This window comes from Oryzias melastigma, linkage group LG6 (assembly GCF_002922805.2).
Source record: "Oryzias melastigma strain HK-1 linkage group LG6, ASM292280v2, whole genome shotgun sequence".
NCBI classification, from domain to species: Eukaryota; Metazoa; Chordata; class Actinopteri; order Beloniformes; family Adrianichthyidae; genus Oryzias; species Oryzias melastigma.
This window is the reverse complement of record NC_050517.1, coordinates 14,806,687-14,829,160: the sequence shown is the minus strand read 5'-3', so window position 1 is coordinate 14,829,160 and position 22,474 is coordinate 14,806,687. Positions and strand designations below refer to the sequence as shown.

Here is a 22,474-nt window from a genome sequence, read left to right as displayed (position 1 = left end):
CAAAATAAGTTTTCCTTCTTTCTGTCCCCTTTTCATTTTTTTCCCCTTTTCCATCATGTTTGAGTTTACAACTCAAGTTTATATTGTATGTTTTATTATTAATGAATAAAAATGAAAAAAAAAGTTAATTTTTGTTTGTTTGATTTGTTTTAAGGGTAATTTGGCATTCAGCTATTTTAGTTGGCTATCAACTTCAGTTATTTCAGCTTCTTTGTTTTTACCAATCAAATTCAGCATCTTCAGCTATCAGCATTAGCATCATCTGCAGCCACATTCATCTCACTAGCATTATCACAGGTAATGCTATATATCTAGGTCATAGAAATGCTAAAAAGTTATGGTTTAGAGTTTAAAAATTTACTTTTAGAATATTCAATAAATGTTTTTCCTGTTCGGTCGTGACCTAAGGTGTGTTTTGCATTTTGGCCTTATTAAGTTTGACACCTGATCAAGATACCTACTCACCTGCTGAGTGTGAGCGCACCAAGTTTTCCTGAAGCTCCCTGAAGACAAAAACATGCGTGGAGATCAGAAAAAGCTCAGAAATCCTAACAAAAGCCTGAAATGTTTCATTTACTTGAGCTTGCTGACAGGAATGACAGTCCGGGCAAATTTACCAAACCCTGTGGTGATTCCATAGACGACTGCAAGAACAAAAGACAGGAGGAGTGATCAACATCTTTATCAAATGGATCTAAAAAATGTATTTTTCTTACCTTTGTTTTCTTTAACTATAGTGTCCAAAAGCTCCCGTGACTGCACCACTTTCCTTTCCGCCTCTGGAGTCAGCTGGAGCGTGGGTCAGAGGTCAAATGAAGCACCGAGGAACAAGTGGAATTTGTCTATCTTTACCTTTATCTTGTAGAGTCCACGACCCATGTTGACCAGATCTGTGGAAGTCAAGCTGTTGCCATCCAAAGCGATGAACTGCACATGGAGCAGCGCGTCAAACAGAAGCTCTTTGGTTTTTAAAGTTTAACAGAGGGGTCACTTACATCTCCAGGTTCTCTATACGCAGCGGTTCTGTTAATAAACAGTAGAGTTAAGGGGAAGTCTAGACAAGGGTTTAATAAAAGTCATTTAAAAAAAACGTCTAATTCCAGGATACAGATTGGAAACTCCAGGTGCGCATGGGATATAATCTGGAGACATGGTATCTCCTTCAATAGCTGAAAAAGGGTGGAGAGTTATAACAAATCAAACACAACTTCAGCTAAAACTTATCACATAAAGTAATTACCAAGCTCAACAAAATCATTATCCTCCAGCACATCTTCGATGGTGTCATCCACGTCCAGCAAGCCCAAACCCTGACATCTGCGCACGATGAAGCGCGTCTCCTTCACGGACGTGATGCCTCCATTGTCGGGTTTGTTCTTGATGTAGCGCTTCAGGGCCTCCTGGCCGAGCCAGCCGACGGTTCTGGAGGTCTCCCTGCAGGGCACCGCCAGCCACTCGTCTCGGATGTGGACCGTGAAGCGAGGCATGGCGCGTCAGTGCGGCTGTGAGCGCTGCGCAACGCTCTCCACTGGACCTCCTCAGGCGCGCGCCCCTGCACCACCAATCAGAGCCGGGCGGCGGGGGGCATGCCCCCCGCCAGAACCGGACTGCTCTGGACCAGTGACCGGGTCATTCAAACAAATGTGCTTTGCACGTTGATCCGGTGCGTTCACGTGATGCAATCACAAAAAGATGTTTTCAAAAAGTGAGATCAGAAATGAAACAAACACAGAAACGGATCAAATGCAGCTCAAATTTGAAAAAAAAAAATGGTTAGAACTTGGTGGGTTCCGTCCAGTCATTACCGCACATTTCTAACTATAAGTCAACTCTATAAAGATGTATGAAATAAAAATAGGTCAAAACCCCATGACCTCTGACCTCAACCTTGAGACTTACTTACATGCAAAGATTTGAGGCTTGGAACTTATAACATCCATTTGTTTATTCTTATTTATTTGATTTTTTTTAATCTCCAAAACCCTACTGTTAGATCTAAAACAATAAAAAATAGAAATAAAAATTTTATTTTTGCATTGAGAATGTAGAAACACCAACTGCCTGGTTTTGTGTTTCGGTGGTTAATTTCAATTTATGACAAATTGAATAATTAATTTGAAACTTTAAAACTCGACTTTAAAGACTTTGGACTAGATGGCATCTGTGGTAATAGCACACATTGGACACAGCTAAACCTGCGATCCCGTATTTTTTCTCATTTAATTGTCTAAAAAAAGTGCATTTTTTCCTTTTTAAATGCATTTATATTATTTCCTGGGGTTTAAGAGTTTGTATTCGCTCTCCTCAGTAACTCTTCCTTAGTGGAAAATCCTTGTATTCCCAAATATAGATTTGGTCATCATAACTTATAATGTGATTCAACGTGGTGTAAGAGTTGAGGCTACGTCTCAGGCTGTGGTGCAGTAGAGGTTTCAACTTTTTCAACACTGAACCCTATTACTCCTGGAGGTCATAGGCTGGCTCCGGTGTTCAGATGTCTGGGCATGGATGACTGGAACTGGGACTGTAAAGCACTTTGAACCTTCAACTCCACTTATGATTTCCTAGAAATATGAACCTTCATGCACCCTGAGATCCTCCAGTACTGGTTTGCTAACCGTTCCTATTATAAAAACTAAAATGGAAAAATATATTTTTAGCATTTTGGCCTCATTTATGGAACATCAGAGAACCTGAGGCCCAGATTGTGGATATTTTTCAGAAAAGGCTCAAGACCAACTTTTTTCAAGCTTGCTTATTAACTAGTTTTATTTTTTTATTACACAATTCTACATAAATATTCTGGCAATCAATCATTTTATAAACCACGAGTTGTAATCTTTTAATTACTAGTGTTCAATTGTTTGAATCAATATTATTTATTTTTTATTACTTTTTTATCTCAGCTTATTTTTTAAAACTTTGAATTAACCAGGTGAAACCCGTTGACATTAGAAACTTTTTTGAGTCTTTTGAAATCTCCCTTGGATTAAACGCCAAAAAACGAAAGTTTCCTTAAATAAATACTCACTAAACTTTCAACCTTTCTTTATTTAAGCCCATTGTGTATATTTAACCATATGGTGTTTGGAAAATTTGAGTCGTTCTTGAACGCCTCCCCATAGTCGCGCGCGGATCGCGGCTGCCTCAGAGTCCGCGCCATCAATGATGTCAGTTCACGGACTGTCGGAGTTTCTGCTTGATCGCAGGCCTTCTGCCGGCCGCCAGCGGGCGGGCGGGCAGCGCAGAAAAAAAGGGGAGGAAAAGTGTGTTTACACAGACGGTAAACCGCCTGGGGAATCGCAGGGGGAGAGGAAGTCAGCCGGCTCTGTGTCTGCCTTCTCCAACTTCCTGCTCAGAAGAAGAAAAAAGCGCAGGATCCTATTTCAGTCCGGCACAAGCGTGCAGAGCAGGAGTAAGCATGGAAAAACAAGGACTCAGGAAAGCTTCGCCCTGAACTTCTTTCACGGAGAAAGAAAGAAAAATCAACTCGGAGATCGAAGGTAATTAACGGACATCTTGACGAAAGCTGAGCAGAGAAACAATGCGGGATGGACGCGGGAATAAGTCTGTAACTAACGAACCGCGCGCGGGTTCGCCTCTATCAATGATTTGGATGCAGTTTGGACGATTTGGGTCGCAGGGTTTCAGGTTCGAGTCTCCTTCCGGTCCGAGCAACACGTTGAACCCGCGTCAGGAGGTCCGGACCGCAACTTTCCAGCTGACCGAAGCGGACGGCAGCTCCAGGCTGCCCGCAAACTCGGTCCCGGCTGCTGGTTGCGGGGTTTTCCGCCGAGTTCTCCGCCGCTCGCGAACAGGAAGACGGCGGATCTGCTCGCGTCTCAGTCGTGTCTGCATGCACCATCTAATCTCATCAGGAGTTTCCGCTCAGCCAGCACACTGGCTGGCTTTGTGCGCGCAGCGGGGCTCGCTCCCGGCCCTCGGAGCTCCACGGCGCTCCTGCGCGGTTCCTAGAAAGAGCAGGAGCCCGTCTGCGCCTCCGCGTTCATTCTAGCGCACTTCAGATGACTGCGGTAAACCAAACAGCTTGCATTTGACCCACATCTGCAGGGACGCCGCGTGCGTCTTCATTTTTTCAGTTTTAAGAGGTGAGGGTGGAGCTGCGGTCAGGGGACAATGATGTGATCTTTTGACCCCTTCCTTTTGGGATATTTGGTGGGAAGTGTGTCAGGATCGGGGAAACACTCCCCTGCTGTGGGATCCCGTCTCCCTTCCATTTGTCCTTGGAAGCAGAATAGGAGGAAGTCCTGACTTTGACAGGTTTGTAGCTTGACATGGCTGATAGCAGACCTCTGGGGAGAGCTCCTGTCAGGAATCACTTCAGGCCCTCTTATGGTTGAAGAGCTGCACTCATATCTATGGAACCCTGGACATGACATTAAAAAACGTTCATGCAAATTAATAATTAGTGACAGTAAATCAATATTTGTTTCCTCAAAAGCTCAAAGTTGTGTGCACAAATCTCCATTTAGTACATAAAAATAAACATTTTCTGCTCACAAACTGCCACAAATTAGCAATTTGTGGGAGAAAAAAGTAGTTTCGGGGCTCAAATTAGTATTTTATGGGGACAAATGAGTAGTTTGTGTGCCCAAATTAGCATTTTGTGTGCACAAATTAGCATTTTTTGTGTACAAGTTAACATTTTTTTAAAAAAATTAGCAGTTTGTGGCCAAAATTTGAATTTTTTGCTCAAAAATTAGCATTTTTTGCACAAAAAATGGCCTTTGTTTTACAATCAGCATTCAGTATCAACAATTAAAAATGTTTTGGGCACAAATTAGCATTTAATGGGTACAGTAGCAGTTTTAGCTCACAAACTGCTCATTTGTTTCCATAATTTAGCATTTCTGAGCCAAAATTGGCCGTGGTGGGAGAAATTAGCAATTTTAAGGCACAAATTAGTATTTTGTGTAGACAAATTAGTAGCCTTTGTGCCAAAATTTGGCAGTTGTGTTCAAAATTAGCATTTTGTGTGCACAAATTAGCATTTTTTAGTACAGATTTTCAGTTTGTGCTCAAAAGTAGGAATTCATGCACACAGATTAGTAGTTTGTGGTGACAAAATAGGCCTTTGTGCACAAAAATTTGTATTTTGTGGGCACAATTTCATATTTTGTGCACACAAAGTAACATTTTATGTGTCTAAATTAGCACTTTTTATCCTTGACTTTAGTGGTTTGTTGGTACAAATGATCTATTTGAGTTCACAAGTTAGCATATTGGGACCAAGAAGTAGTATTTTTTTATTTAAGAGCACAAATTACTATTTTGTGCCCTCAAATTAATAGTAATAATTGAAGATACTAAACTACTAATTTGTGCCCACAAAAGGCTAATGTGTTCCCATGAAATATTAAAGTTTGAGCACAAAATAATAATTTGTGGCCACAAATTATAAACTTGACGGAACAATAATTAATTATTATTAGTCTTTAAATGTTATCTTTAGGGCTCCTTAGTCTTCCTTTACTTTACACATATATTTAATCCCCTCTCCTTTTATGGCATTACAGACAAGAGAGATTCAGTCCTCATCACTTCAAGACTGCATCTCACTTTATAGCCGTTGCCATGGTGACGTGAAGTTCAAATCATCAAAAATGTGTGAATTATTGATCGGAAATGTGGGCATTAAAGTTACAAAGGATGGATACTTTTACAGAACAATAAAGAAAGGACAGACAGGAAGTAGAGTAAAAGCTGGTAACATTTGGAAAAAGTTTTTGCCTTTGAGACCACCTGACACAATTTAATAGTCTTTTGCCTTAAGGTGGAGTTCTGGGGTGTCTTTTGGGGACAGAGCTGCACCTCCCCGGTGTTTGGGCTCCTGCTCGGCAGACAGGAGTGTGAGGGCTGCACATTCCTCTATTAAAGGAATAACCCACCCTGAGCCGTCACACTTCCTGTGCAGAGAGGGCCAGCTCGAACCGCAGCATATTTCTTGCTTGAGCTGTTGTTTCTCCTCAGACATTTTTCCCCCCTCCCCTGCTGCTGCAACATTACTCCTTTTCCTCACACTGGTCTATTCAGGACTCTTCCTCACGCCACATGTTGCTCCGACTTGTTTCCTCCTCAGCCGCTAACCTAATTTAGTCTGTTAGAACATGGCTGAAGGAACGACATGTGTGGAAACGCGGGGTTTGTTCCTCCTTCGAGGAGCTTTATTAATATTAATGATGAAAAAAGAAGTGTTTCCACGTGTCTGACTTCTCGCCGTTCTTCTGTCCTCAGGCATGGACAGCGCCATCACTCTGTGGCAGTTCCTGCTGCAGCTGCTGCTGGACCAGACTCACAAACACCTGATATGCTGGATGTCCACGGACGGCGAGTTCAAGCTCCTCAAGTCTGAGGAAGTAGCCAAGCTGTGGGGCCTCCGCAAGAACAAGACCAACATGAACTACGACAAGCTGAGCCGGGCCCTGCGCTACTACTACGACAAGGTGAACGCCGAGCTTTTATTGTGGAGGGAAGTTTTGCGATAGACACTTCCTCTTTGTCACGCTTTGTTGAGCAGCTTTTGCTTGATCGTTGTTTGCTTGTTTTACAGAACATCATCAAGAAGGTGATTGGCCAGAAGTTTGTGTACAAGTTCGTCTCCTTCCCTGAGATCCTGAAGATGGACCCACAGGCGGTGGAGATGGGCTTGGCGTCTGGACGGCTTCCTCTGCAGGAAGGCAAGGCCCATGAGCTGGAAGCAGAAGAGGAGGAGGAGGTGGAGAGTGAGGAGGAGACACAGAGGAGGACCCAAGGAGCTCTGTCGCAGCAGTGCCGGAGCAACTACATCCACTCAGGACTGTACTCCTCCTTCAGCATCAGCTCCCTGCAGACCCAGTCCGAGTTCCTCCGCGCTCTGCGGGAGCACCAGGAGGAGCCGCGCTCCGTCATCCGCTTCGGCACCAACGAAAGGAGCTCTCCCCCTCCCGTCAAATCCGAGTCCAGGCCGTCCAAACTGCTCTCCCTTCCCCCGTCCTCGCCCCCAACCCAACCTGGTCGAAGCTGGAGCCCCACCGCCGCCGAGGATGAGGAGGAGGAGGACAAGGCGGCGGACTCTGACCAGAACGCGCAGCCCCTCAACCTCTCCTCGGGGCACAGGGAGCGCGCCCTGCAGCCCCCTGAAAAGAGGAGCAGCGACAGTAGAAACCCTTCTACCAACCAAGGAGATGGACTCCCACCTAAAAGCAAAAAGCCCAAAGCTCTGGAGATCTCGCCCCCATCCCTGCTCTTGTCAGGGAGCGACATCGGCTCCATCGCCCTCAACAGCCCCGCCCTGCCGTCCGGCTCGCTCACTCCCGCCTTCTTCGCGGCGCAGGTGAGACACGCCCACCTGAGAAACATCAGCACCACTTCCTGTTCTCCAGACGCATTTCTGGAAACCGTTGACTCACCCTTCAGGGTGCTTTCCAAACGCCATCAATCGCTTAGATAGATGTTACGCAATCGGAGGCAGTGACGTCACAAACAGGAACGAGGTTCTGCTTACGCATCGCGAGCATAAATCAGAATTAAGCAGCGTCTCTGTCATGTTGCAGCGTGTTCCTGTCAGAGCACAGGCCGCCTCCCGCCGTTCTCTGGCAGAGAACCTCAGAGGGAATGAGGATCGGATCTATCCGAGGAATGACGTCAGAGCTTCCAGCAGCAGACGTCTGGAGCTTTAGGGCGCTCTGCAGGAAACACGACGACTACATTTATTTATTTATTTATTAGCCAATCGAGTCAAACTTTTGCAGAGAAATTGATCAGACTTTGAAACAATTAATTTATTCAAAACTAATTGAGGGGGAAATGATACCGCCCCCCCCACCTCCAAACCGTCCATTTACAGCAGCAGAGAATGAAATCAGAGCAAAACAAGCGATTTACAGAAATCTCCAGCCTCTCAGGGGGGGTTAGGGGGCCCTAAGTGATGCCATATGCTCCAATAACTCCATTAATAATGGGAGCAGGCCGGGGTCCCTCCACCAGCAGCGCCGCTCACTTTTCTGAGGTGACACAGGAGAAAAGGAGTGGGGTGGGGAAAGAGAGGAAAGAAATTGATTTCATATGTTTTCTCTCCTTTGCATGGGCACCCCCCTCCCTCGCCCCCACCCGCCCCACTTCTCCTGCTCTCATCACTCCTGTACTCCAGAGGAGAAACCACAGACTTCCTTCCTGCTCCGCCAGTTTGTTTTTCCAAATGCCAGCGACGCATCCATTTGGCGCTCAGCAGCCCTCCGAGTGGCGTTTTTACAGATTTTTCTGCATTTGTTTCAAAACTTATTTTTCTTTTCTTTTTTTTTTTTCCTCGGTGCACGACCTCGGCAGACTCCCTCAGGTTTGCTGCTGGCTCACAGTCCGCTCTTGTCAGGCATCCACTTCTGGAGCAGCCTGAGCCCCGTGGCGCCCCTCAGCCCCGCCCGGCTGCAGGGCCACAGCTCGCTCTTCCAGGTAAGAAGCACACAGGTAAAAAAAAACCCAAAAAAACAATCGGTTGTTTTTGGGAGGCATCCTGAACACACATGCTATTTTTTAGTTGACAAAAGGCAGGTAAAGGTGATTTGGTTAGTATTTGCAAAGCAGCAATGCTTGTGAAGCGAGTGGAGACTTTTTGGAAGCAGGTCCTGCAGAGGTGTCCTGTTTCAGTGCCTGCGAGAGGGAGAGGAAATCCTGTGAATACTTCCTGTTTGAGCCCAGGGGAGCCGGTCTGAACAGGGTGGACTGGTTTGAGAGCTGCTCCTCATTTACCAAACACACAAGACAGCACCTCCACACACAAAATACACACTCTAGCTACTGCAAAGTTTGAAAAAAAAAGGAGAAGGAAGGAGGACAATGAACAGTTTTTAAAAAAGTAAAGAAAAAAAAAAACAGGAATGAGAGCAGTGACAATGCCGCAGTTCCTCACCGGAAAGAAACCAACCCACTGACTCTCTGGTCTTCCTTTCACAGTTCCCCAGCCTAATCAACAGACACATGCCTGTCCCCCTGCCAAACCTGGAAGGAACACCCTCCTCTCTGCTCCTGTCACCCACCACCCACAAATCCTGATCCAGAAACCTCCATCTTCCTACATCCGGGTGGACATTTTCTCATCGGTTGTGTTTCTATGTCGAATTCTGCTTCAGAAATTAGACCGGACCTCATTGTCTTTTTGCACTTGAATTGTTCTGTTTCTAGTTGTTTTTTTTTCTTTTTTTAAGCACTTGGTTGAAGCCATACTCCACGTTGCCTGTGAGGAGAACACAGAACATTCCTGTCCTCCGTGCACAGAATGACATGCAGCTCTGTCTGTGCAGGACTTTGATGTACAAATATATATTTTTTTCTCCCTTAAATGTTAATCACATGTGACTGTCTCACCTGTGTGACATCACAGGTCATGTATGCACTATGCTTCTCTGCCGGCTGTGCCTTGTTCCAATTTTTTTTTTTTACTTTATTTTGAAATCTTTGAATGAAGACGAGATTAAAAGTCAAAGAAAACCTTTCTAACTGTTTTTTTATATACTGGACTTAGCATACAATATGTATTCTGAATATTTTTTTGTATTGTGAAGAATGTCATTTTCAATAAAAGCATTGAATGCTTGAATGCATTTTTTTATATATTTTGCAGAAAAAAAAAATAAAAGACGGAAACAGGTTTAGATTTGTCAACTTTAAATTTAATTTTTCTTTACTCTGAAAATAAAACTCAAAAAAGGAAGGGAAGAGAGGGAGACAAAATCCCACACAAACAATTATTCACAAATAAAGAAAATACAAAACGTCGTATAACACTGTTAAACAGAACAGACTCGTTAGGGGGCGGGGCTTCAGTGACCGTCACACGACAGAGCAGGCATGCAACAACAACAGAGGCAATCCAGAGAAAAGAAGATGTTTTTTTAACTCTTGATGGAGATGGGAATGAGAGGGAAACGCACAAAAGCAGACTCGCTGGTTGCTCCTCCTCTTTAGTTTAGATGGAAAAACAAACAATGGAGGTTAATCCCAAATGTACATGGTTCTAAATCTCTCGCTGTAATGCCCTCGCCAGCCTCTGCGTTTGTTCGTTGGTCACGGCTGAGACCTCAGCATCCCGGAATGATACGCAAGCCTCAGACAAGAATGTGGATTTTTTTTTCCTTTCTGCTCTCGTGTCGGCCTCCCGTCAGGATGAAAGCCGTCGCTTTATCAAAGCGGACGGTGATGGCTCCACAAGGGAGGAGGCGACTGACCCCACATCCACCCCCGCTGAGCTGCTACACAAACACCCCACGACCGTGAGCCTCAAACACACTTCTCTGTATGAAAATGTAACACCAAAAAAAAAAAAAAAAACTAAAAACATACCACTACTTGAAAAAACAAATAAAAATCTATACACATTGCATGTAGGTATTAAAGTGACTGAGCCAGTTAGAATTCTAGACAGTAGTCAGATTTAGCAGCACGTTCTCTTCTCTCAATAAATATCCATGTACAGTACATAGTCGTCTCTCACTGGAGTCAGACTTGGACCAAACTCAGGAGCAAAGGGGCGGAGTTTCTCCCCCCAAAGAACAGTTTGGTTGGAGTGATGATGATCCTGATGTTCCGTCCATGCCAAAAAAAAAAAAAAAACATCTCTGGGTCCTGATCCGTCTGCGAGGCTGTACACAGCTGAGGGATCCTCCCCACAGAAGCAAACCCAGTCCAGAAATACTAAAACAGCATGCTTTGTCTTCTGTTCTTCCCATTACCTGATGGAAACCAGGAAAAAGGGGGGATTCAGATAGGGCTTGTAGTCACTACAAATCCCACAGTGCATTGTGAGATAAGTACTTAATGCCTGGGCAGATTAAGGTAAAGTAATTTCCTGCCGTTTATTTAATATAAGTATATATTGTATGGGCTTATCTTATTCGTCCTCCATTAATTCTGCAACCTTTGTTGCTAAGCAACCAAAATAAAAACTTTTTCCTTCTCCAAGACATCACATTAAACATGCTAGTGGGCCCAAACTCTGCTCCTCACCTGATTCAGGGTGCGAGGAGTTCCTGTAGCCGGGATCTTTCTGGAGCTGCACCTCCTTCAGTGTAAATATGGACATATCTGCCAAAAACAGAACCACAGAAGTCAGCAGGACGGCCGTGTTTCTGCAGCTGGAAGCGGTCTTTGCACCTTTTAGGTCGTTCTCTTGAATCTGCTATAAAACTTTGTTCACACCGCACTCGGTAACATGCGTTCAAGCTACCACTTCTAATGAAAAGGAGCGTAAATGTGGGTTTCAGGTTCAAAATGTTTGTGTTCACGCAAGTTTCTACATCCATTTTTGAGCTCTACGTACCAAACCCATGTCCACTGAACGTGCATTAAAGGTTAAGCCAGGTCAAATTTTGACCAATCAGGGACTTGGATTTAATAGTGACGCATAGATGGCAACCCTTTCAATTCACAAAAATGTCAACCACTTGTAAATTGATCATGTGATAGAAATGAATAGTAGCGGTTTGTTCCTAACTGCAATTCCATGACACCAAGACTTTGATAAATCAGAATAAAACTGATTCACGTGGTCTGCACCGTGTCAATATTTAACACCAAGAATCCTGTAGGTGGCGGACACGCACTGGGAAACAGTAGAAAAAGCACAAGAAGAAGTAGTTGTCTGGTGTGAACACCATGGGCTAAAGCGTGTTTAGTGCGTTCTTGAACGCCCGGCGTGAATGTAGCACTACTCACTCTCTGGCAGCGTGTGCACGCGCGGCCCCAGGCTCCTGAAGTATGGCTGCCTCATGGCTTCATCGGCAGAGACTCTCTTTTTGGATTCAAACTGAAATTTTAAAGATAAAAAGCAAACGTTGAGACGCATCCCGGCAAACCGCTGTCATCAGCTCAGATCTGTGGGGACTCACTTTCAGGAACGACATCAGAAGGTCGAGTCCATCATTGTCCAGCCTGCATGAAGGGAGGGGGGGGAAGAGGAGGGGAGTCAGTTAGGTAGGGCGACTCACAGATGCTGCAGGATGTAAGGAAGGAAACCGAGCAAAACAGAGTCAACTATTCCACAGGATTTCCTTACAGGAAGTGACACGAGCACACACTAACTAAACAACCTAGCGTCTGGGTTCCAATCTAAAGCACGCCACTTGCCGGCTTTTAGTCTAATACCTGGGTCTCACGATAAATGTTTGCCCATTCCCTTCTCCAATGATTAGAGGACTAACAAAAGAGGTGAGGGGTTAACACCTGAACCGGTTACAATGTGGCGTATAAGGATGTTGAGAGGACGGAGAGGCGTCTTACCTCGGCGCGTGATTGATCAGAGGCTGAGTCTTGTACTTTGGGAACTTGTAGGACTTGAACTCCTCGATGGAGGAGATTCCCGGCCAGCTGTCTTCCGTCGGAGTGCCTGTGGAGAAACGTGCAGCCGGCCTTGCGTAAGTCAGGCTCTGCTGTGCCAGCTGGAGGGGCTTTTCACGCAGCCACAGGGGGCTGCATACCAGAACTAATGCGATTAAAGGCTCATGTTATACATTTGAGCGCCAGCAGGGGGCAGCACTGACCTAACAGCCTGAAGATGAGGTGCAGCTCGTCCTCCACTGTGGAGCCTGGAAACAGGGGCCTGCCTGCAGCCATCTCATAGAATATGCAGCCCACACCCCTGAGGAGGAGAACACATGGGTGGGGGGGTTAAGATCATGATTTTGCCACAACTCCAGATAGTTCCACAAATACACGTCCAACACTTCAAAGAAGCCTGGAGTAATGAATGCGCTGTGCAGACATATGGAACCAGAAGAAGGAATCTTAGCACTTCCTAACAGTTGCCATCACCCCCGCAGAGAGAAGCCCCCTCACCACATGTCTATCTGCGTGGAGTACTCAGACGAGCCCAGCAGTACGTCTGGAGGCCGATACCACAGAGTCACCACCTCGTTGGAGTAGGTTTTTGTGGGCACAGACTTGGCTCTGGCTAAACCTGTGGAGCAGACGACAAAAGTCCATGAATACACTTTCATTGACTCTTTCCTGTTATACAATAATCATGCATTAACATTTAACTGAATTGCTAGAGAATAATGGTCAAATTAAAGGTTTCATTTCAAATAGACGTCATATCCAGCATCTTCCACTCATCCGGGACCGGGGGCAGCCGTCTCAGAAAAGATGCCCAGACTTCCCTCTCCAAGGCCACTTCCTCCAGCTCCTCTGGAGAGATTCTGAGATGTTCTCAGGCCAGCAGAGAGAAATAGTCTCTCTAGCGTGTCCTGGGTCTTCCCCGGGGCCTCCACTCAGTGGCACATGCTCAGAACACCTCCACAGGGAGGCGTCTAGGAGACATCCAAACCAGATGCCCGAGGCATCTCAACTGGCTCTTCTCAATGTGGAGAAGTGGACTACTCCGAGCTCTCTCTGGGTGACCGACCTTTTCACTCCATCTCTAAGGGAGCACCCAGCCACCATACAGAAGAAGGTCTTTTCAGCCGCTTGTAGTTGGGATCTTGTTCTTTTGGTCATGAGCTCATGACCATAGGTGAGTAGTGGAACGAGGATTGACCAGCAAACTGAGAGCTTTGCTGTCTAGCTCAGCTCTCTCTTCATCACACAGAGCGGTGCAGTGACTGTATAACGGCAGACGCCACCTCCATCCGCCTGTTGATCTCACCTCACCCGAGAACAAGACTCCAAGATACTTAAACTCCTCCACCTGAAGCAGAAGCATCCCATCCACCCAGAGAGGGAAAAACTACCTTTTCCCTCTCTGGGAACCGTACCACTGGCCTGAGGGTAGGGGTGATGGTTCCCATTTTCAAGAAGGGGGACCAGAGGTTGTGTTCCAATTACTGAGGAATCACTCCTCAGCCCCCCTGGGAAAGTCTATGCCAGGGTACTGGAGAGGAAAGTTCAGCTAAAATGCGAACCTCACATCCAGGAACAACTGTACAAACTTTTCTCAACTTAATCAAAATAGTAAAAAGCAAATACAACATTTTACTAAATTAACGTGTTAAGTTTTACCAAAGTCTGCTAGCTTGAGTTCCCCCCTGTCGTTGATAAGGAGGTTTTGGGGCTTCAGGTCTCTGTGCAGAACCTTCCGTCTGTGACAGTAGGCTAAGCCTCGCAGGATCTGGAAAAGGAAAATCTGCAGGAAAAGAGGGAGATGTTGAAGGAATAAGAAGTTTTCAAAGAATTATGACATAATATGAAACATAATACACTACCAAACGGCTCAGATTCAACAGAAGCTGCTATGGTGTTTATCACCACAAGGGGGCGCATTCAACAATGAATCTCCCAGCCAGAGAAAAACCTGACAGTTGATAAAGGTGTGGGGTTTGGGGCGCTCCTGCACAGACTCACCTTGACATTCTGCATGCTCAGGATGTTCCCGCAGTCGTCCATGTACTGCTTCAGGTCCTTGTCCTAGAGGACAGGAAGGGCGTTAGAGGAGACAGCAACAGTTGGACAGCAGCTCCTCATGAAGGAAGTGGAGGCGGTTGAGGCTTACCAGATATTCAAAAACCAGTGTGAGAGATTTGTCCGTGTGCACGATGTCGTGCAGCGTCACGATGTTGGCGTGTTTCAGGTCCTTCAGCAGGGAGACTTCGCCATGGGAAAAGAGCAGAAATGCAGCAGTGAGGAGGCGCGACTTCATCTCTTCAATCAGTGCATCTAACCGTCCCGTACCTTCTCTGATAGCTGTGCACGGCGCCCCCTCCTCGTGTTCCAGTCTGATCTCCTTCAGCGCCACTAGGTTGTCCGTCAACTTACTCCTCCCCTTGTAAACTGTTGCGTATGTACCCTGAAGACAACAATTAGAAACAAGATTCAGCTGAATTGTTAAGTAAAACAAAAACCATTCAGATCCAGGGTGTGAACTTTTAGACTTACCTCCCCAAGTTTGTCCAGTTTGATGTAAGACTCCAGCTTCCCAAATCCAATTTCTGACTGTTTGGAAGGAGAACACAGCCAGAATGAATGCATGTCTTATCTTAATTAGAAGTGGCAGACTTACAGACACCATGACAAATCTTTCCAACGTCCTCGCAGCATCAGAGGGGGCGTAAAGAGAGCGAACGCTGACGCCCAGCATCAGAACTAATGTCTTGTGACAAATGACTGTTGCCTTTATATTGTGGACAATTCAAGCAACATTGTTGTATTGATTAGATGGGAACACTAAAGAATTATTTGGATTTAAAAAAATATATATTTTTTTTACTATTACATTAAAGAATTTTGGAGATCTCTTAAATTCCTAAGTGAGACTTCTTGTTTGGTAGCCAGTGTGCATGAGAAGAGCTTTACAGGAGAAAAAGTGGAGGCAGGATAAAGACAAGTGCCTGCTGCGCTGAAAGGTCAGAGTGTCAAACACATGAACGAAACCGTTCAGCACTTTGCAAACAACCCTGCGGGGCAGCAAGTGCAGAAACCAATAGGACCGAGTGAGGAGGAGAGCTCCTCTCGGGTTCCTCTTTTGACAGATGCACATTCAAAGCAGACACCACAAGCCAATTACCGAGCCAGCTGACAATGCCGGGGTGCGATATGGACACGTGACGACGGCTGAAAGGATGAGATTAAACCGTGCAGAAGCAGCAAGAGCGCTCACTTCTGCTTCTTTGCAGCATTTATGAAACAGGTCGAGTTCGGCTATATTTATCAGTGTGGAGGCTCTGCCTGAACCCTGCTCTGGTTCTGTTTTCCTCCCATTCAGAACTCATCATCGCATGTTGGCAGGAAGCCTTGAACATGAGCACCAGCACACAAACAGAGTTCACCTTCGCACAAAGTCCCAGAAATGGATGACAATGTGCAGAAATCCGAAAAAATATGTCAGATAGTAGAAGAGAAAACAAGATTCATAAAAAAAGGTTAAAAATTCTAGAAAAAAATTTGAATTCTTCTTAACATTTCTTTATTATCTCCCATCATTTCATTTTTAGTAAACTTATGCTTTATTTCTAAACAGAGGTTAATTTCTGCCCTTTTATACTGTCATGCTGCAACACTTTACCTCTGTCAGGCATCATTTTTTTGCATAGTGTAATCCATATTCATCACTTTAGCAGAATCTCAAAACATGCTGTAGCGACGTCCAAACCTCCTTTGTAAATGTGCAGCTCTGGATTTATTCATTTCCTCTAAAAACGCCTGTCGAAGAAAAATATTCACTTGTACCATGCTATAATAAAATAGAGAAAAAATGCTGTCAGCTTCTTCAATCTTTTATCAATTGTTTTTAGAAAGAAAAGAAATTCAAATAAAAAAGGGGAAATATTTATAAACAAGTCTTTCGAAAAGAGAAAGTTTGATTGAAAGAAAATACGAGAAAAACTTGAATTAATTTTAAATGTTGAAAAATAAACAATAACACCTTGTTTTGTAGGTTTTTTAAACAGTTCCTAAAAAACCTTGCCGCTTTCTCTAAATTGTTACATTAAACAAAACTAAAACAACAAAAAAGATATTCTAGGATTTCTTCCTCCCCTCTCTTACCAGGGATGCTCTGCGGGAGCGCCGGCTCAGAGGCTGGTCGAAGGGCGGGCTGTTCAGCTGTAGCTTCTGCAGGTAACCGTCAGGTATCCGGATATCCGCAGGCAGAGACAGACGTTTGTTCAGGTCCTGTAAGCGTGAACAAAAACAAAAATATTTATCATCAACTGCACTGGTGTTTAATTCTGATGATGGAGGTCATATACAAAGAGAATGAAGCTTAAAAATGCATTTCTGAGCATTTCTTTATTCAGATTGTTGTGATTCAGGACCAGATAAAAGCATGTTTTAAAAAGATTGTAATTGTGATGTTGAAAATACACTGGGTGGAGCCACAAGCTCCCTGCTTCACTCCATTCTGATGTATTCACTGGTAGACGTATAATAATATATCATTCTTTGTTTTCCTTGTCTTATCTGGCATCTGGATGAAATCTGTATGGCTAGATACCAGAGTTTAAATATTGCTTGCCATTTTTGTAGCACTGCTAATGTTACGGTTGGGGGTGTGAGGGGCAGTAAGCTAGTGGAAGAGATGGGATGTGTGGGCTTGCTTGCTCTGTCCAAGTGGTGTCGCCCACAACTTAGAGGCAAATTTCTAATGAACTACTGCTGCTCTGAAGAAAATTACATTTTTTTTTGCTAAAATCTGCATTATCATAACTAAAAGACCACTTTTACAACAGATCAAAAGATGATGGGAGTGGGACTTTAACGGCTGTTTGTGATGAGATCGTTTTAGAATTCACTGTAGAGTCTTTCCTGGAGCACTCAAGACTTAAAATCATTATTTGTTACGTAAAATAAAAACAAACATTAACATCTGGGTCCTTCCCATCATGTGGACATCCCCCTCCCCTGGCTGTTAGATCACAGTTAATCCAGCCTCCCTCGCTGCTTTAACTCTGTTTCCTCCTCATTTAAAGCAACATCAGATTATTTACACCCGCTGGCTTTTTTGAACATTTCAACACATCCTCACAGACAGGCTGATAAATCTGTCAACTGGACAGGTCAGCCATTGTGTCCAACGGGATGGTGAGTCAGTGCTTTTCTCCTGCCCGGCTCTCTACAGCTGACACGTTCAAACATATGGTCAGCTTGATGGAGGTGAGGTTCTTAAATGCCTTCTGGCTGGAGACGCCAACCTGTTACCGGGCAGTTTTGACTTTGGAAACAATGAACTCAACTCCTGAAAAGTATTTAAAGCAAAAACAGTTCTGCATACTGAACCTTAGCATAAAAACTGAGTCATTTGCATTTGAAAATGATCTGAAGTTGCAGGTTTAAAGGGATCATTCTTGTTGAACTTATGATATGTCTGGTTTGATTATCCTTTTCAAATCAATAATGTATGCAGGAAAAATAAATAAAATTGTTGATATGATGGAGCATATTTACACCCTCTTTGTCCTAAGGAATATGCATTACTACATTTTGCGTTGTCATCTTTAAAAAAAACTCAAACATGCAGCCCTCCACTCACTCAGCATCAACAGTCAACCCTCACACTGACGGATCCCACCCCCTCGCTCCGACCTTTGCACCTCTCCCACCCTCCAACCGGTTGTCCAATCAAGCCGTTCTAATCTGTTACAACGGGGGCCCATCTGGACCGTATTACATTAATCCCTGTGATGTAATCCCAAAACAGCGGCGTTTCCTCTGCGCAGACCCACTGACCACTGAAGGGTGATGCTGCTCCACCCGTTCTCCATCTCGCACCGACTCCATGGGACGCTTCCCTTCTTTTCGAACAAATGATAAGTCAATCCTGAGAGGAGGTGACTGCTAACAAACGAGGAGGGATGCTCGATGGTGGGACAGAAGGACTGCGTTTAACCGTGTTTTCAGTTTTATTTGGTTGTAAAATGATAACGGATAGAATACGACATTTGTCTGGAAAACCTCAGCAGTAAATGAGAAATGCTGGAGTGTTAAGAGTCCTCAAAACACTTAGGATGTGACAAAAACAAAAACAGATTTACATGAAACGCCTGATAAAAACAGATTTGCTTTGCTGCCTTAAAGCCCGTTTGACCTCGCAGATAAAAACATGAATATCAGAATAAAGGGCAGAGCGGAGGCCGACTTTATGTTTCTAGAACACGGTGACAGTCAGCTGCCCTGATTCCTGATGTATGTCAGGTGTTCAGCCCTGAAATCCCATTAGCAGCAGTTAGCCCATTAAGACCTGATCTTCACAGGTGTGCTGCCAAACTCTCGTCTGCCTGTGTGTGTGTGTGTGTGTGTGTTGTGTTTGTTTGTGGTCAGCTCTGAACAGTCCCAGACAGACTGAATGCTCAGAATCTTCAGTTTGTCCCAATTAAACACAAAAAAACACTGAATTAAAAGTTAACATTACCTGCATGTTATTCATAAGTGATGATTTATTAATTGTATAACAGGTTTCCCAGGTTTCCTGATATGTGACTCAATGAGTTTATTGTGTGCAGTGTGGAGTTTTTACCAAAACAAAAGCAACTTGTTTAAAGAAGATTTACTTCTTACATTTTTTTTAGGTAGAGAAGAGGCAGAGATTTAACAAACAACTCAAATAAAACTTGTGTTTTTGGAGTTTTTAACATGTTCTTGTAGCGTTTTTCTCATGATAGAGGACATATACTGGGAAAATTAAAATTACATTTCTGATTATATTTTTTATTCAAATTGTGGTGAATCAGGAGCAGACAAAATAAATGCACTTTAAAAAGAAGAGTGTATTTGTTATAGAGAAAATACAATCAGGCAGACCACGAGGTTCCTGCTCCACTTCATTTGACGCATCCACTTACAGAAAACTAGATCCATGTACGTCTTCGTTTTCTAATATTGGATAGCTCGAGTATTCCTCGCCATTTTATTACACCGCTAATGTTAGGTTGGGGTCGTGAGGGGCTGTAAACTGGCAGGAGAGAGTGTAAACAGAGCTCTCAGTTTCCAGTGACGGTAAGGGGGAGCGGGGTCGCTGCACTAACAGACTCGCTCACAACTCAGAGGTGAATTTCTAATCATCTCCTGGCATTCTGCAGGAACTATGTCCTTGAAAACAACACAGGTTTCTTGAGTCTGGTTGAAAACTTCATAATTGTAATTTGAAAATAGATCAAAAGATGATTGGAGTGAGTCGATAAGGTGACTTTGATGATGAACAACATTTTGGTGTGGAACAGCTTTACATTGAGAAGAGAGGGTAAATTTGGGATAAACTGTTGTCCAATTTACTTAATTGCTTGAAAAGGTATTGTAAAAACCAGTTTAATTTTTCACCACATGCTCTGCCTCAGTGGGAGGGATTAGTTTTCCTTCGAGCGGAATGACTTTTCACCCATTTTTAACCTTTTTTCTGAACAAAAAAAGGTTTCACAGTCTAGATTATAGGAAAATGCTGACAGTTGGGACTTAAAAATAGACTTGTAGTGAAATCTGATCTCTTTAAAGAGAGAAAAAAACAGTAAGTAGCAGGGAACTAAAAAGGTTTGCGTGTTCAAGAGGGTTAAACCTGAGTTCAGGTGACGAAAGGAAAAAACAACATGAAAAATAACTGTGCGTGCGCATGAGCATTAGTTGAGCAAAGATTATGCAAGTGCCTATGATGACAATACGCCTACAATGTCACGGTGCTGAGAAAAAGAAAAAAAAACTTGAATGTGAGGTAAGAACCTGCTTGAAATCAGGGCTGAAACAGAATTAAATGTCAGAGTTCCTCCATACTGGGAAGTGACTCACATCCTACTCACATTTCTGAGCTTCAACAAGAATTCGCCATTACCTCCGCAGAGATGCGCCTGTTCCCTCGGTTCCTCAGACAAACGCCTGTGGGCGACTGCACCTCGTCGGAGGACGTCCCAGACGCTTGGTCGCTCTCCCCGTCTGACCCCATTTTCAGGTTTTCGTGGACGATATCTGAAAAGGAAAAGTGGGGTTTAGAGGCGAAACTCGTTCCTTGGTGGGCCTGCATCAGGTCAGGGATGTCAAGTAAACAGTTTATCGTTTAGACAGACAGATTTTATGGATTTAAGTGGGACAGGCCTAATGAGAAATGTTCATGCGGTAAATCTAATCTGACCCTGGCGTGAGCAGACTCATACATACATAAGGGCACATTTTTTCTGGGGGTTGGAGTTCTGCTGCCTATTGTGCTGGTTCAAACCTGCATATGCATGAGAAGCCAATGAATTCAAAAAATATGACATTTCTCAGATGGCGTTTGCACAAATACACAACATCAGCAAGTCATTTGCATCTGAAATTAAAGAAAGATAAAAACCATTTATTTAAGCCTTTTTGTGCAGATTCTAAACCAACATTCAGAAAATTCAAAATATGAAGCCATTTTTGCGTTTTCAAAGACTACAGATGAACATGTGAGTGACTCACCAAGGCGACTGCCATTGCGAGGCATGACCATGAGCGAGCCCAGACCTCCTCCGATGACGCTTTGCGGCCGTCGCAGTGGAGGCTTTTTGAAAGAGCCTGCGTATTGGTGAAGAAAAGAGTGGACGCTGTGGGCTGATGGAGGACGGCCGTTCCTCACTATAGGCTCTGCAGAAGAGAAACATTTTCATTATGGTCACGACAGAACAGAACAAAAGGGTAAAGGACACATGCTCTGTGGAGGCCGCGGCCAACTGAAACCGAGTACTAGTTAAAAGAAAAACACAAGAGATAATAGAAACTTTGACAGCCGAGTTTTCTAACAGCTTTGAATGTAAAGGAAACTTTACTATATTTTAAAGCCTCATTCCCATCATCTTTTGAGCTATTTTTGAGTTTTCCCAGAGGTCCTTTAATTATGACTGTGCCAATCTTAGTTAACATAAAAAATTGTGTCATTTTTTAATTACAGTTTCTGCAAAACAGCAGAGATTCATCAGGAATTTATTTCTGACTTGAGGGTGGGAACGTTGGCACAGAGTAAGCCTGGCCTTACTTCCCATCATCTATCTGTTTACAAGATCTCTCGCTAACTTACAGCCTCACACACTCCCAACCTTAGCAGTGCAACAAAAAGGACGAGTAATACTGGAGCTATCCAGCCGTACAGTTTTGAGCATAATGTCAGCTCAGACAAGGAAAACAAAGACGTACAAGGATCTAGTCGTCCACAAGTGGATTCATCAGCAGACCAGAGAGCTTGTGGCCTTCCCAGAGCATTTTATGTATCACAAATAACATTTTATTCAAGCTACATTTTTTCTTCTGCTCCTGATTTGCAAAGATTTGAATAAAGAAATACTCGAATGGAATTCCAAACTGAATTTTCATTATATATGTCTTCCATCACCAAAAAATGCTACAAGAACATATTAAAAGTCCATACCATGCACAATCAACTTTTTTTAGCTTTACATGTATTATAATCTTAATTCCTTGTGAAAAACAACCCAAAGCGGTATTTTGATCCATTCACGCATTTCTGAGAATTCCTTTAAAACTCTGCACTCTGAGCAACACTGATATCAAGGCGTCTTACTTCCAGGAAGGAAAAGAGCTCACAAAAAACTTGTATTTCATTAAAAAAATTGTTTTGTGTGCCAAAGGTAATATATTTTCATATATATGGACATAGTATACTCTGAAAGACTTAGAATAGCATGATGGACCCTTTAAAAACACAATTTTCATCAGAGAGGGTCTTTAAGGCAGCATATAGGGGTGAAACTGAGGAGACAGACAAAAATAGCTGCAAATACAGTTCATAAAACAATCTAATTCTGATACTATTAGCATAATAATTACTCAATGTTCTATCTTAATTTCAGAAATTACTGTGCACCAGATGATCCCCTCACATTTGGTTCCATAATACTCTGAGGTGGTTAAATCTCAGGAGGTACAGCAGTCATCTGTTGCAGCATGAAAGCCTTTTGAGCGGTCTCATAAATATGAGCACTGAAACACATTTATTCTATAAGGACTTTACTGTCATCTCTAACTGCCAGCTGCCAAAGTCCTAAAGCCAAATCATTAAACCTATACATGAAAATACTTTCAATTAGATTTTATT

The 22,474-nt window shown here is 43.7% G+C and overlaps 3 protein-coding genes across 5 annotated transcripts in view; 1 reads left to right on the top strand and 2 right to left on the bottom strand.

Annotated features, from left to right (window-relative positions):
• Positions 1-1,530, bottom strand: part of hal (histidine ammonia-lyase) — an 8,189-nt gene extending 6,659 nt beyond the window's left edge. Inside the window, exons 1-7 of the mRNA XM_024280888.2 lie at positions 1,241-1,530; positions 1,109-1,169; positions 996-1,023; positions 853-927; positions 717-789; positions 578-644; positions 466-503 (exon numbers count right to left, since the gene is read on the bottom strand). Of these exons, the coding sequence (XP_024136656.1) occupies positions 466-503; positions 578-644; positions 717-789; positions 853-927; positions 996-1,023; positions 1,109-1,169; positions 1,241-1,487 (589 nt within the window). The 5' untranslated portion in view covers positions 1,488-1,530. The remainder of the gene's footprint in view (positions 1-465; positions 504-577; positions 645-716; positions 790-852; positions 928-995; positions 1,024-1,108; positions 1,170-1,240) is intronic.
• A 1,618-nt stretch (positions 1,531-3,148) lies between these two features.
• Positions 3,149-10,323, top strand: LOC112151820 (ETS transcription factor ELK3). Its single transcript, XM_024280893.2, has 5 exons — positions 3,149-3,503; positions 6,256-6,464; positions 6,572-7,333; positions 8,326-8,448; positions 8,950-10,323. Exons 2-5 carry the CDS (start codon positions 6,258-6,260, stop codon positions 9,046-9,048), a joined length of 1,191 nt encoding a protein of 396 aa, XP_024136661.1. The 5' UTR covers positions 3,149-3,503; positions 6,256-6,257; the 3' UTR covers positions 9,049-10,323.
• LOC112151819 (cyclin-dependent kinase 17) overlaps positions 9,644-22,474 on the bottom strand; it is a 26,559-nt gene continuing 13,728 nt past the window's right edge. For all 3 annotated transcript variants that reach the window (XM_024280889.2, XM_024280890.2, XM_024280892.2), the window contains exons 3-17: positions 20,845-21,009; positions 20,237-20,370; positions 16,468-16,593; positions 14,860-14,916; positions 14,656-14,770; positions 14,477-14,571; positions 14,329-14,391; positions 13,987-14,110; positions 12,826-12,946; positions 12,531-12,628; positions 12,271-12,376; positions 11,880-11,922; positions 11,707-11,797; positions 10,999-11,076; positions 9,644-10,724 (exon numbers count right to left, since the gene is read on the bottom strand). In XM_024280889.2, the coding sequence (XP_024136657.1) occupies positions 10,687-10,724; positions 10,999-11,076; positions 11,707-11,797; positions 11,880-11,922; positions 12,271-12,376; positions 12,531-12,628; positions 12,826-12,946; positions 13,987-14,110; positions 14,329-14,391; positions 14,477-14,571; positions 14,656-14,770; positions 14,860-14,916; positions 16,468-16,593; positions 20,237-20,370; positions 20,845-21,009 (1,454 nt within the window). In that variant the 3' untranslated portion in view covers positions 9,644-10,686. The remainder of the gene's footprint in view (positions 10,725-10,998; positions 11,077-11,706; positions 11,798-11,879; positions 11,923-12,270; positions 12,377-12,530; positions 12,629-12,825; positions 12,947-13,986; positions 14,111-14,328; positions 14,392-14,476; positions 14,572-14,655; positions 14,771-14,859; positions 14,917-16,467; positions 16,594-20,236; positions 20,371-20,844; positions 21,010-22,474) is intronic.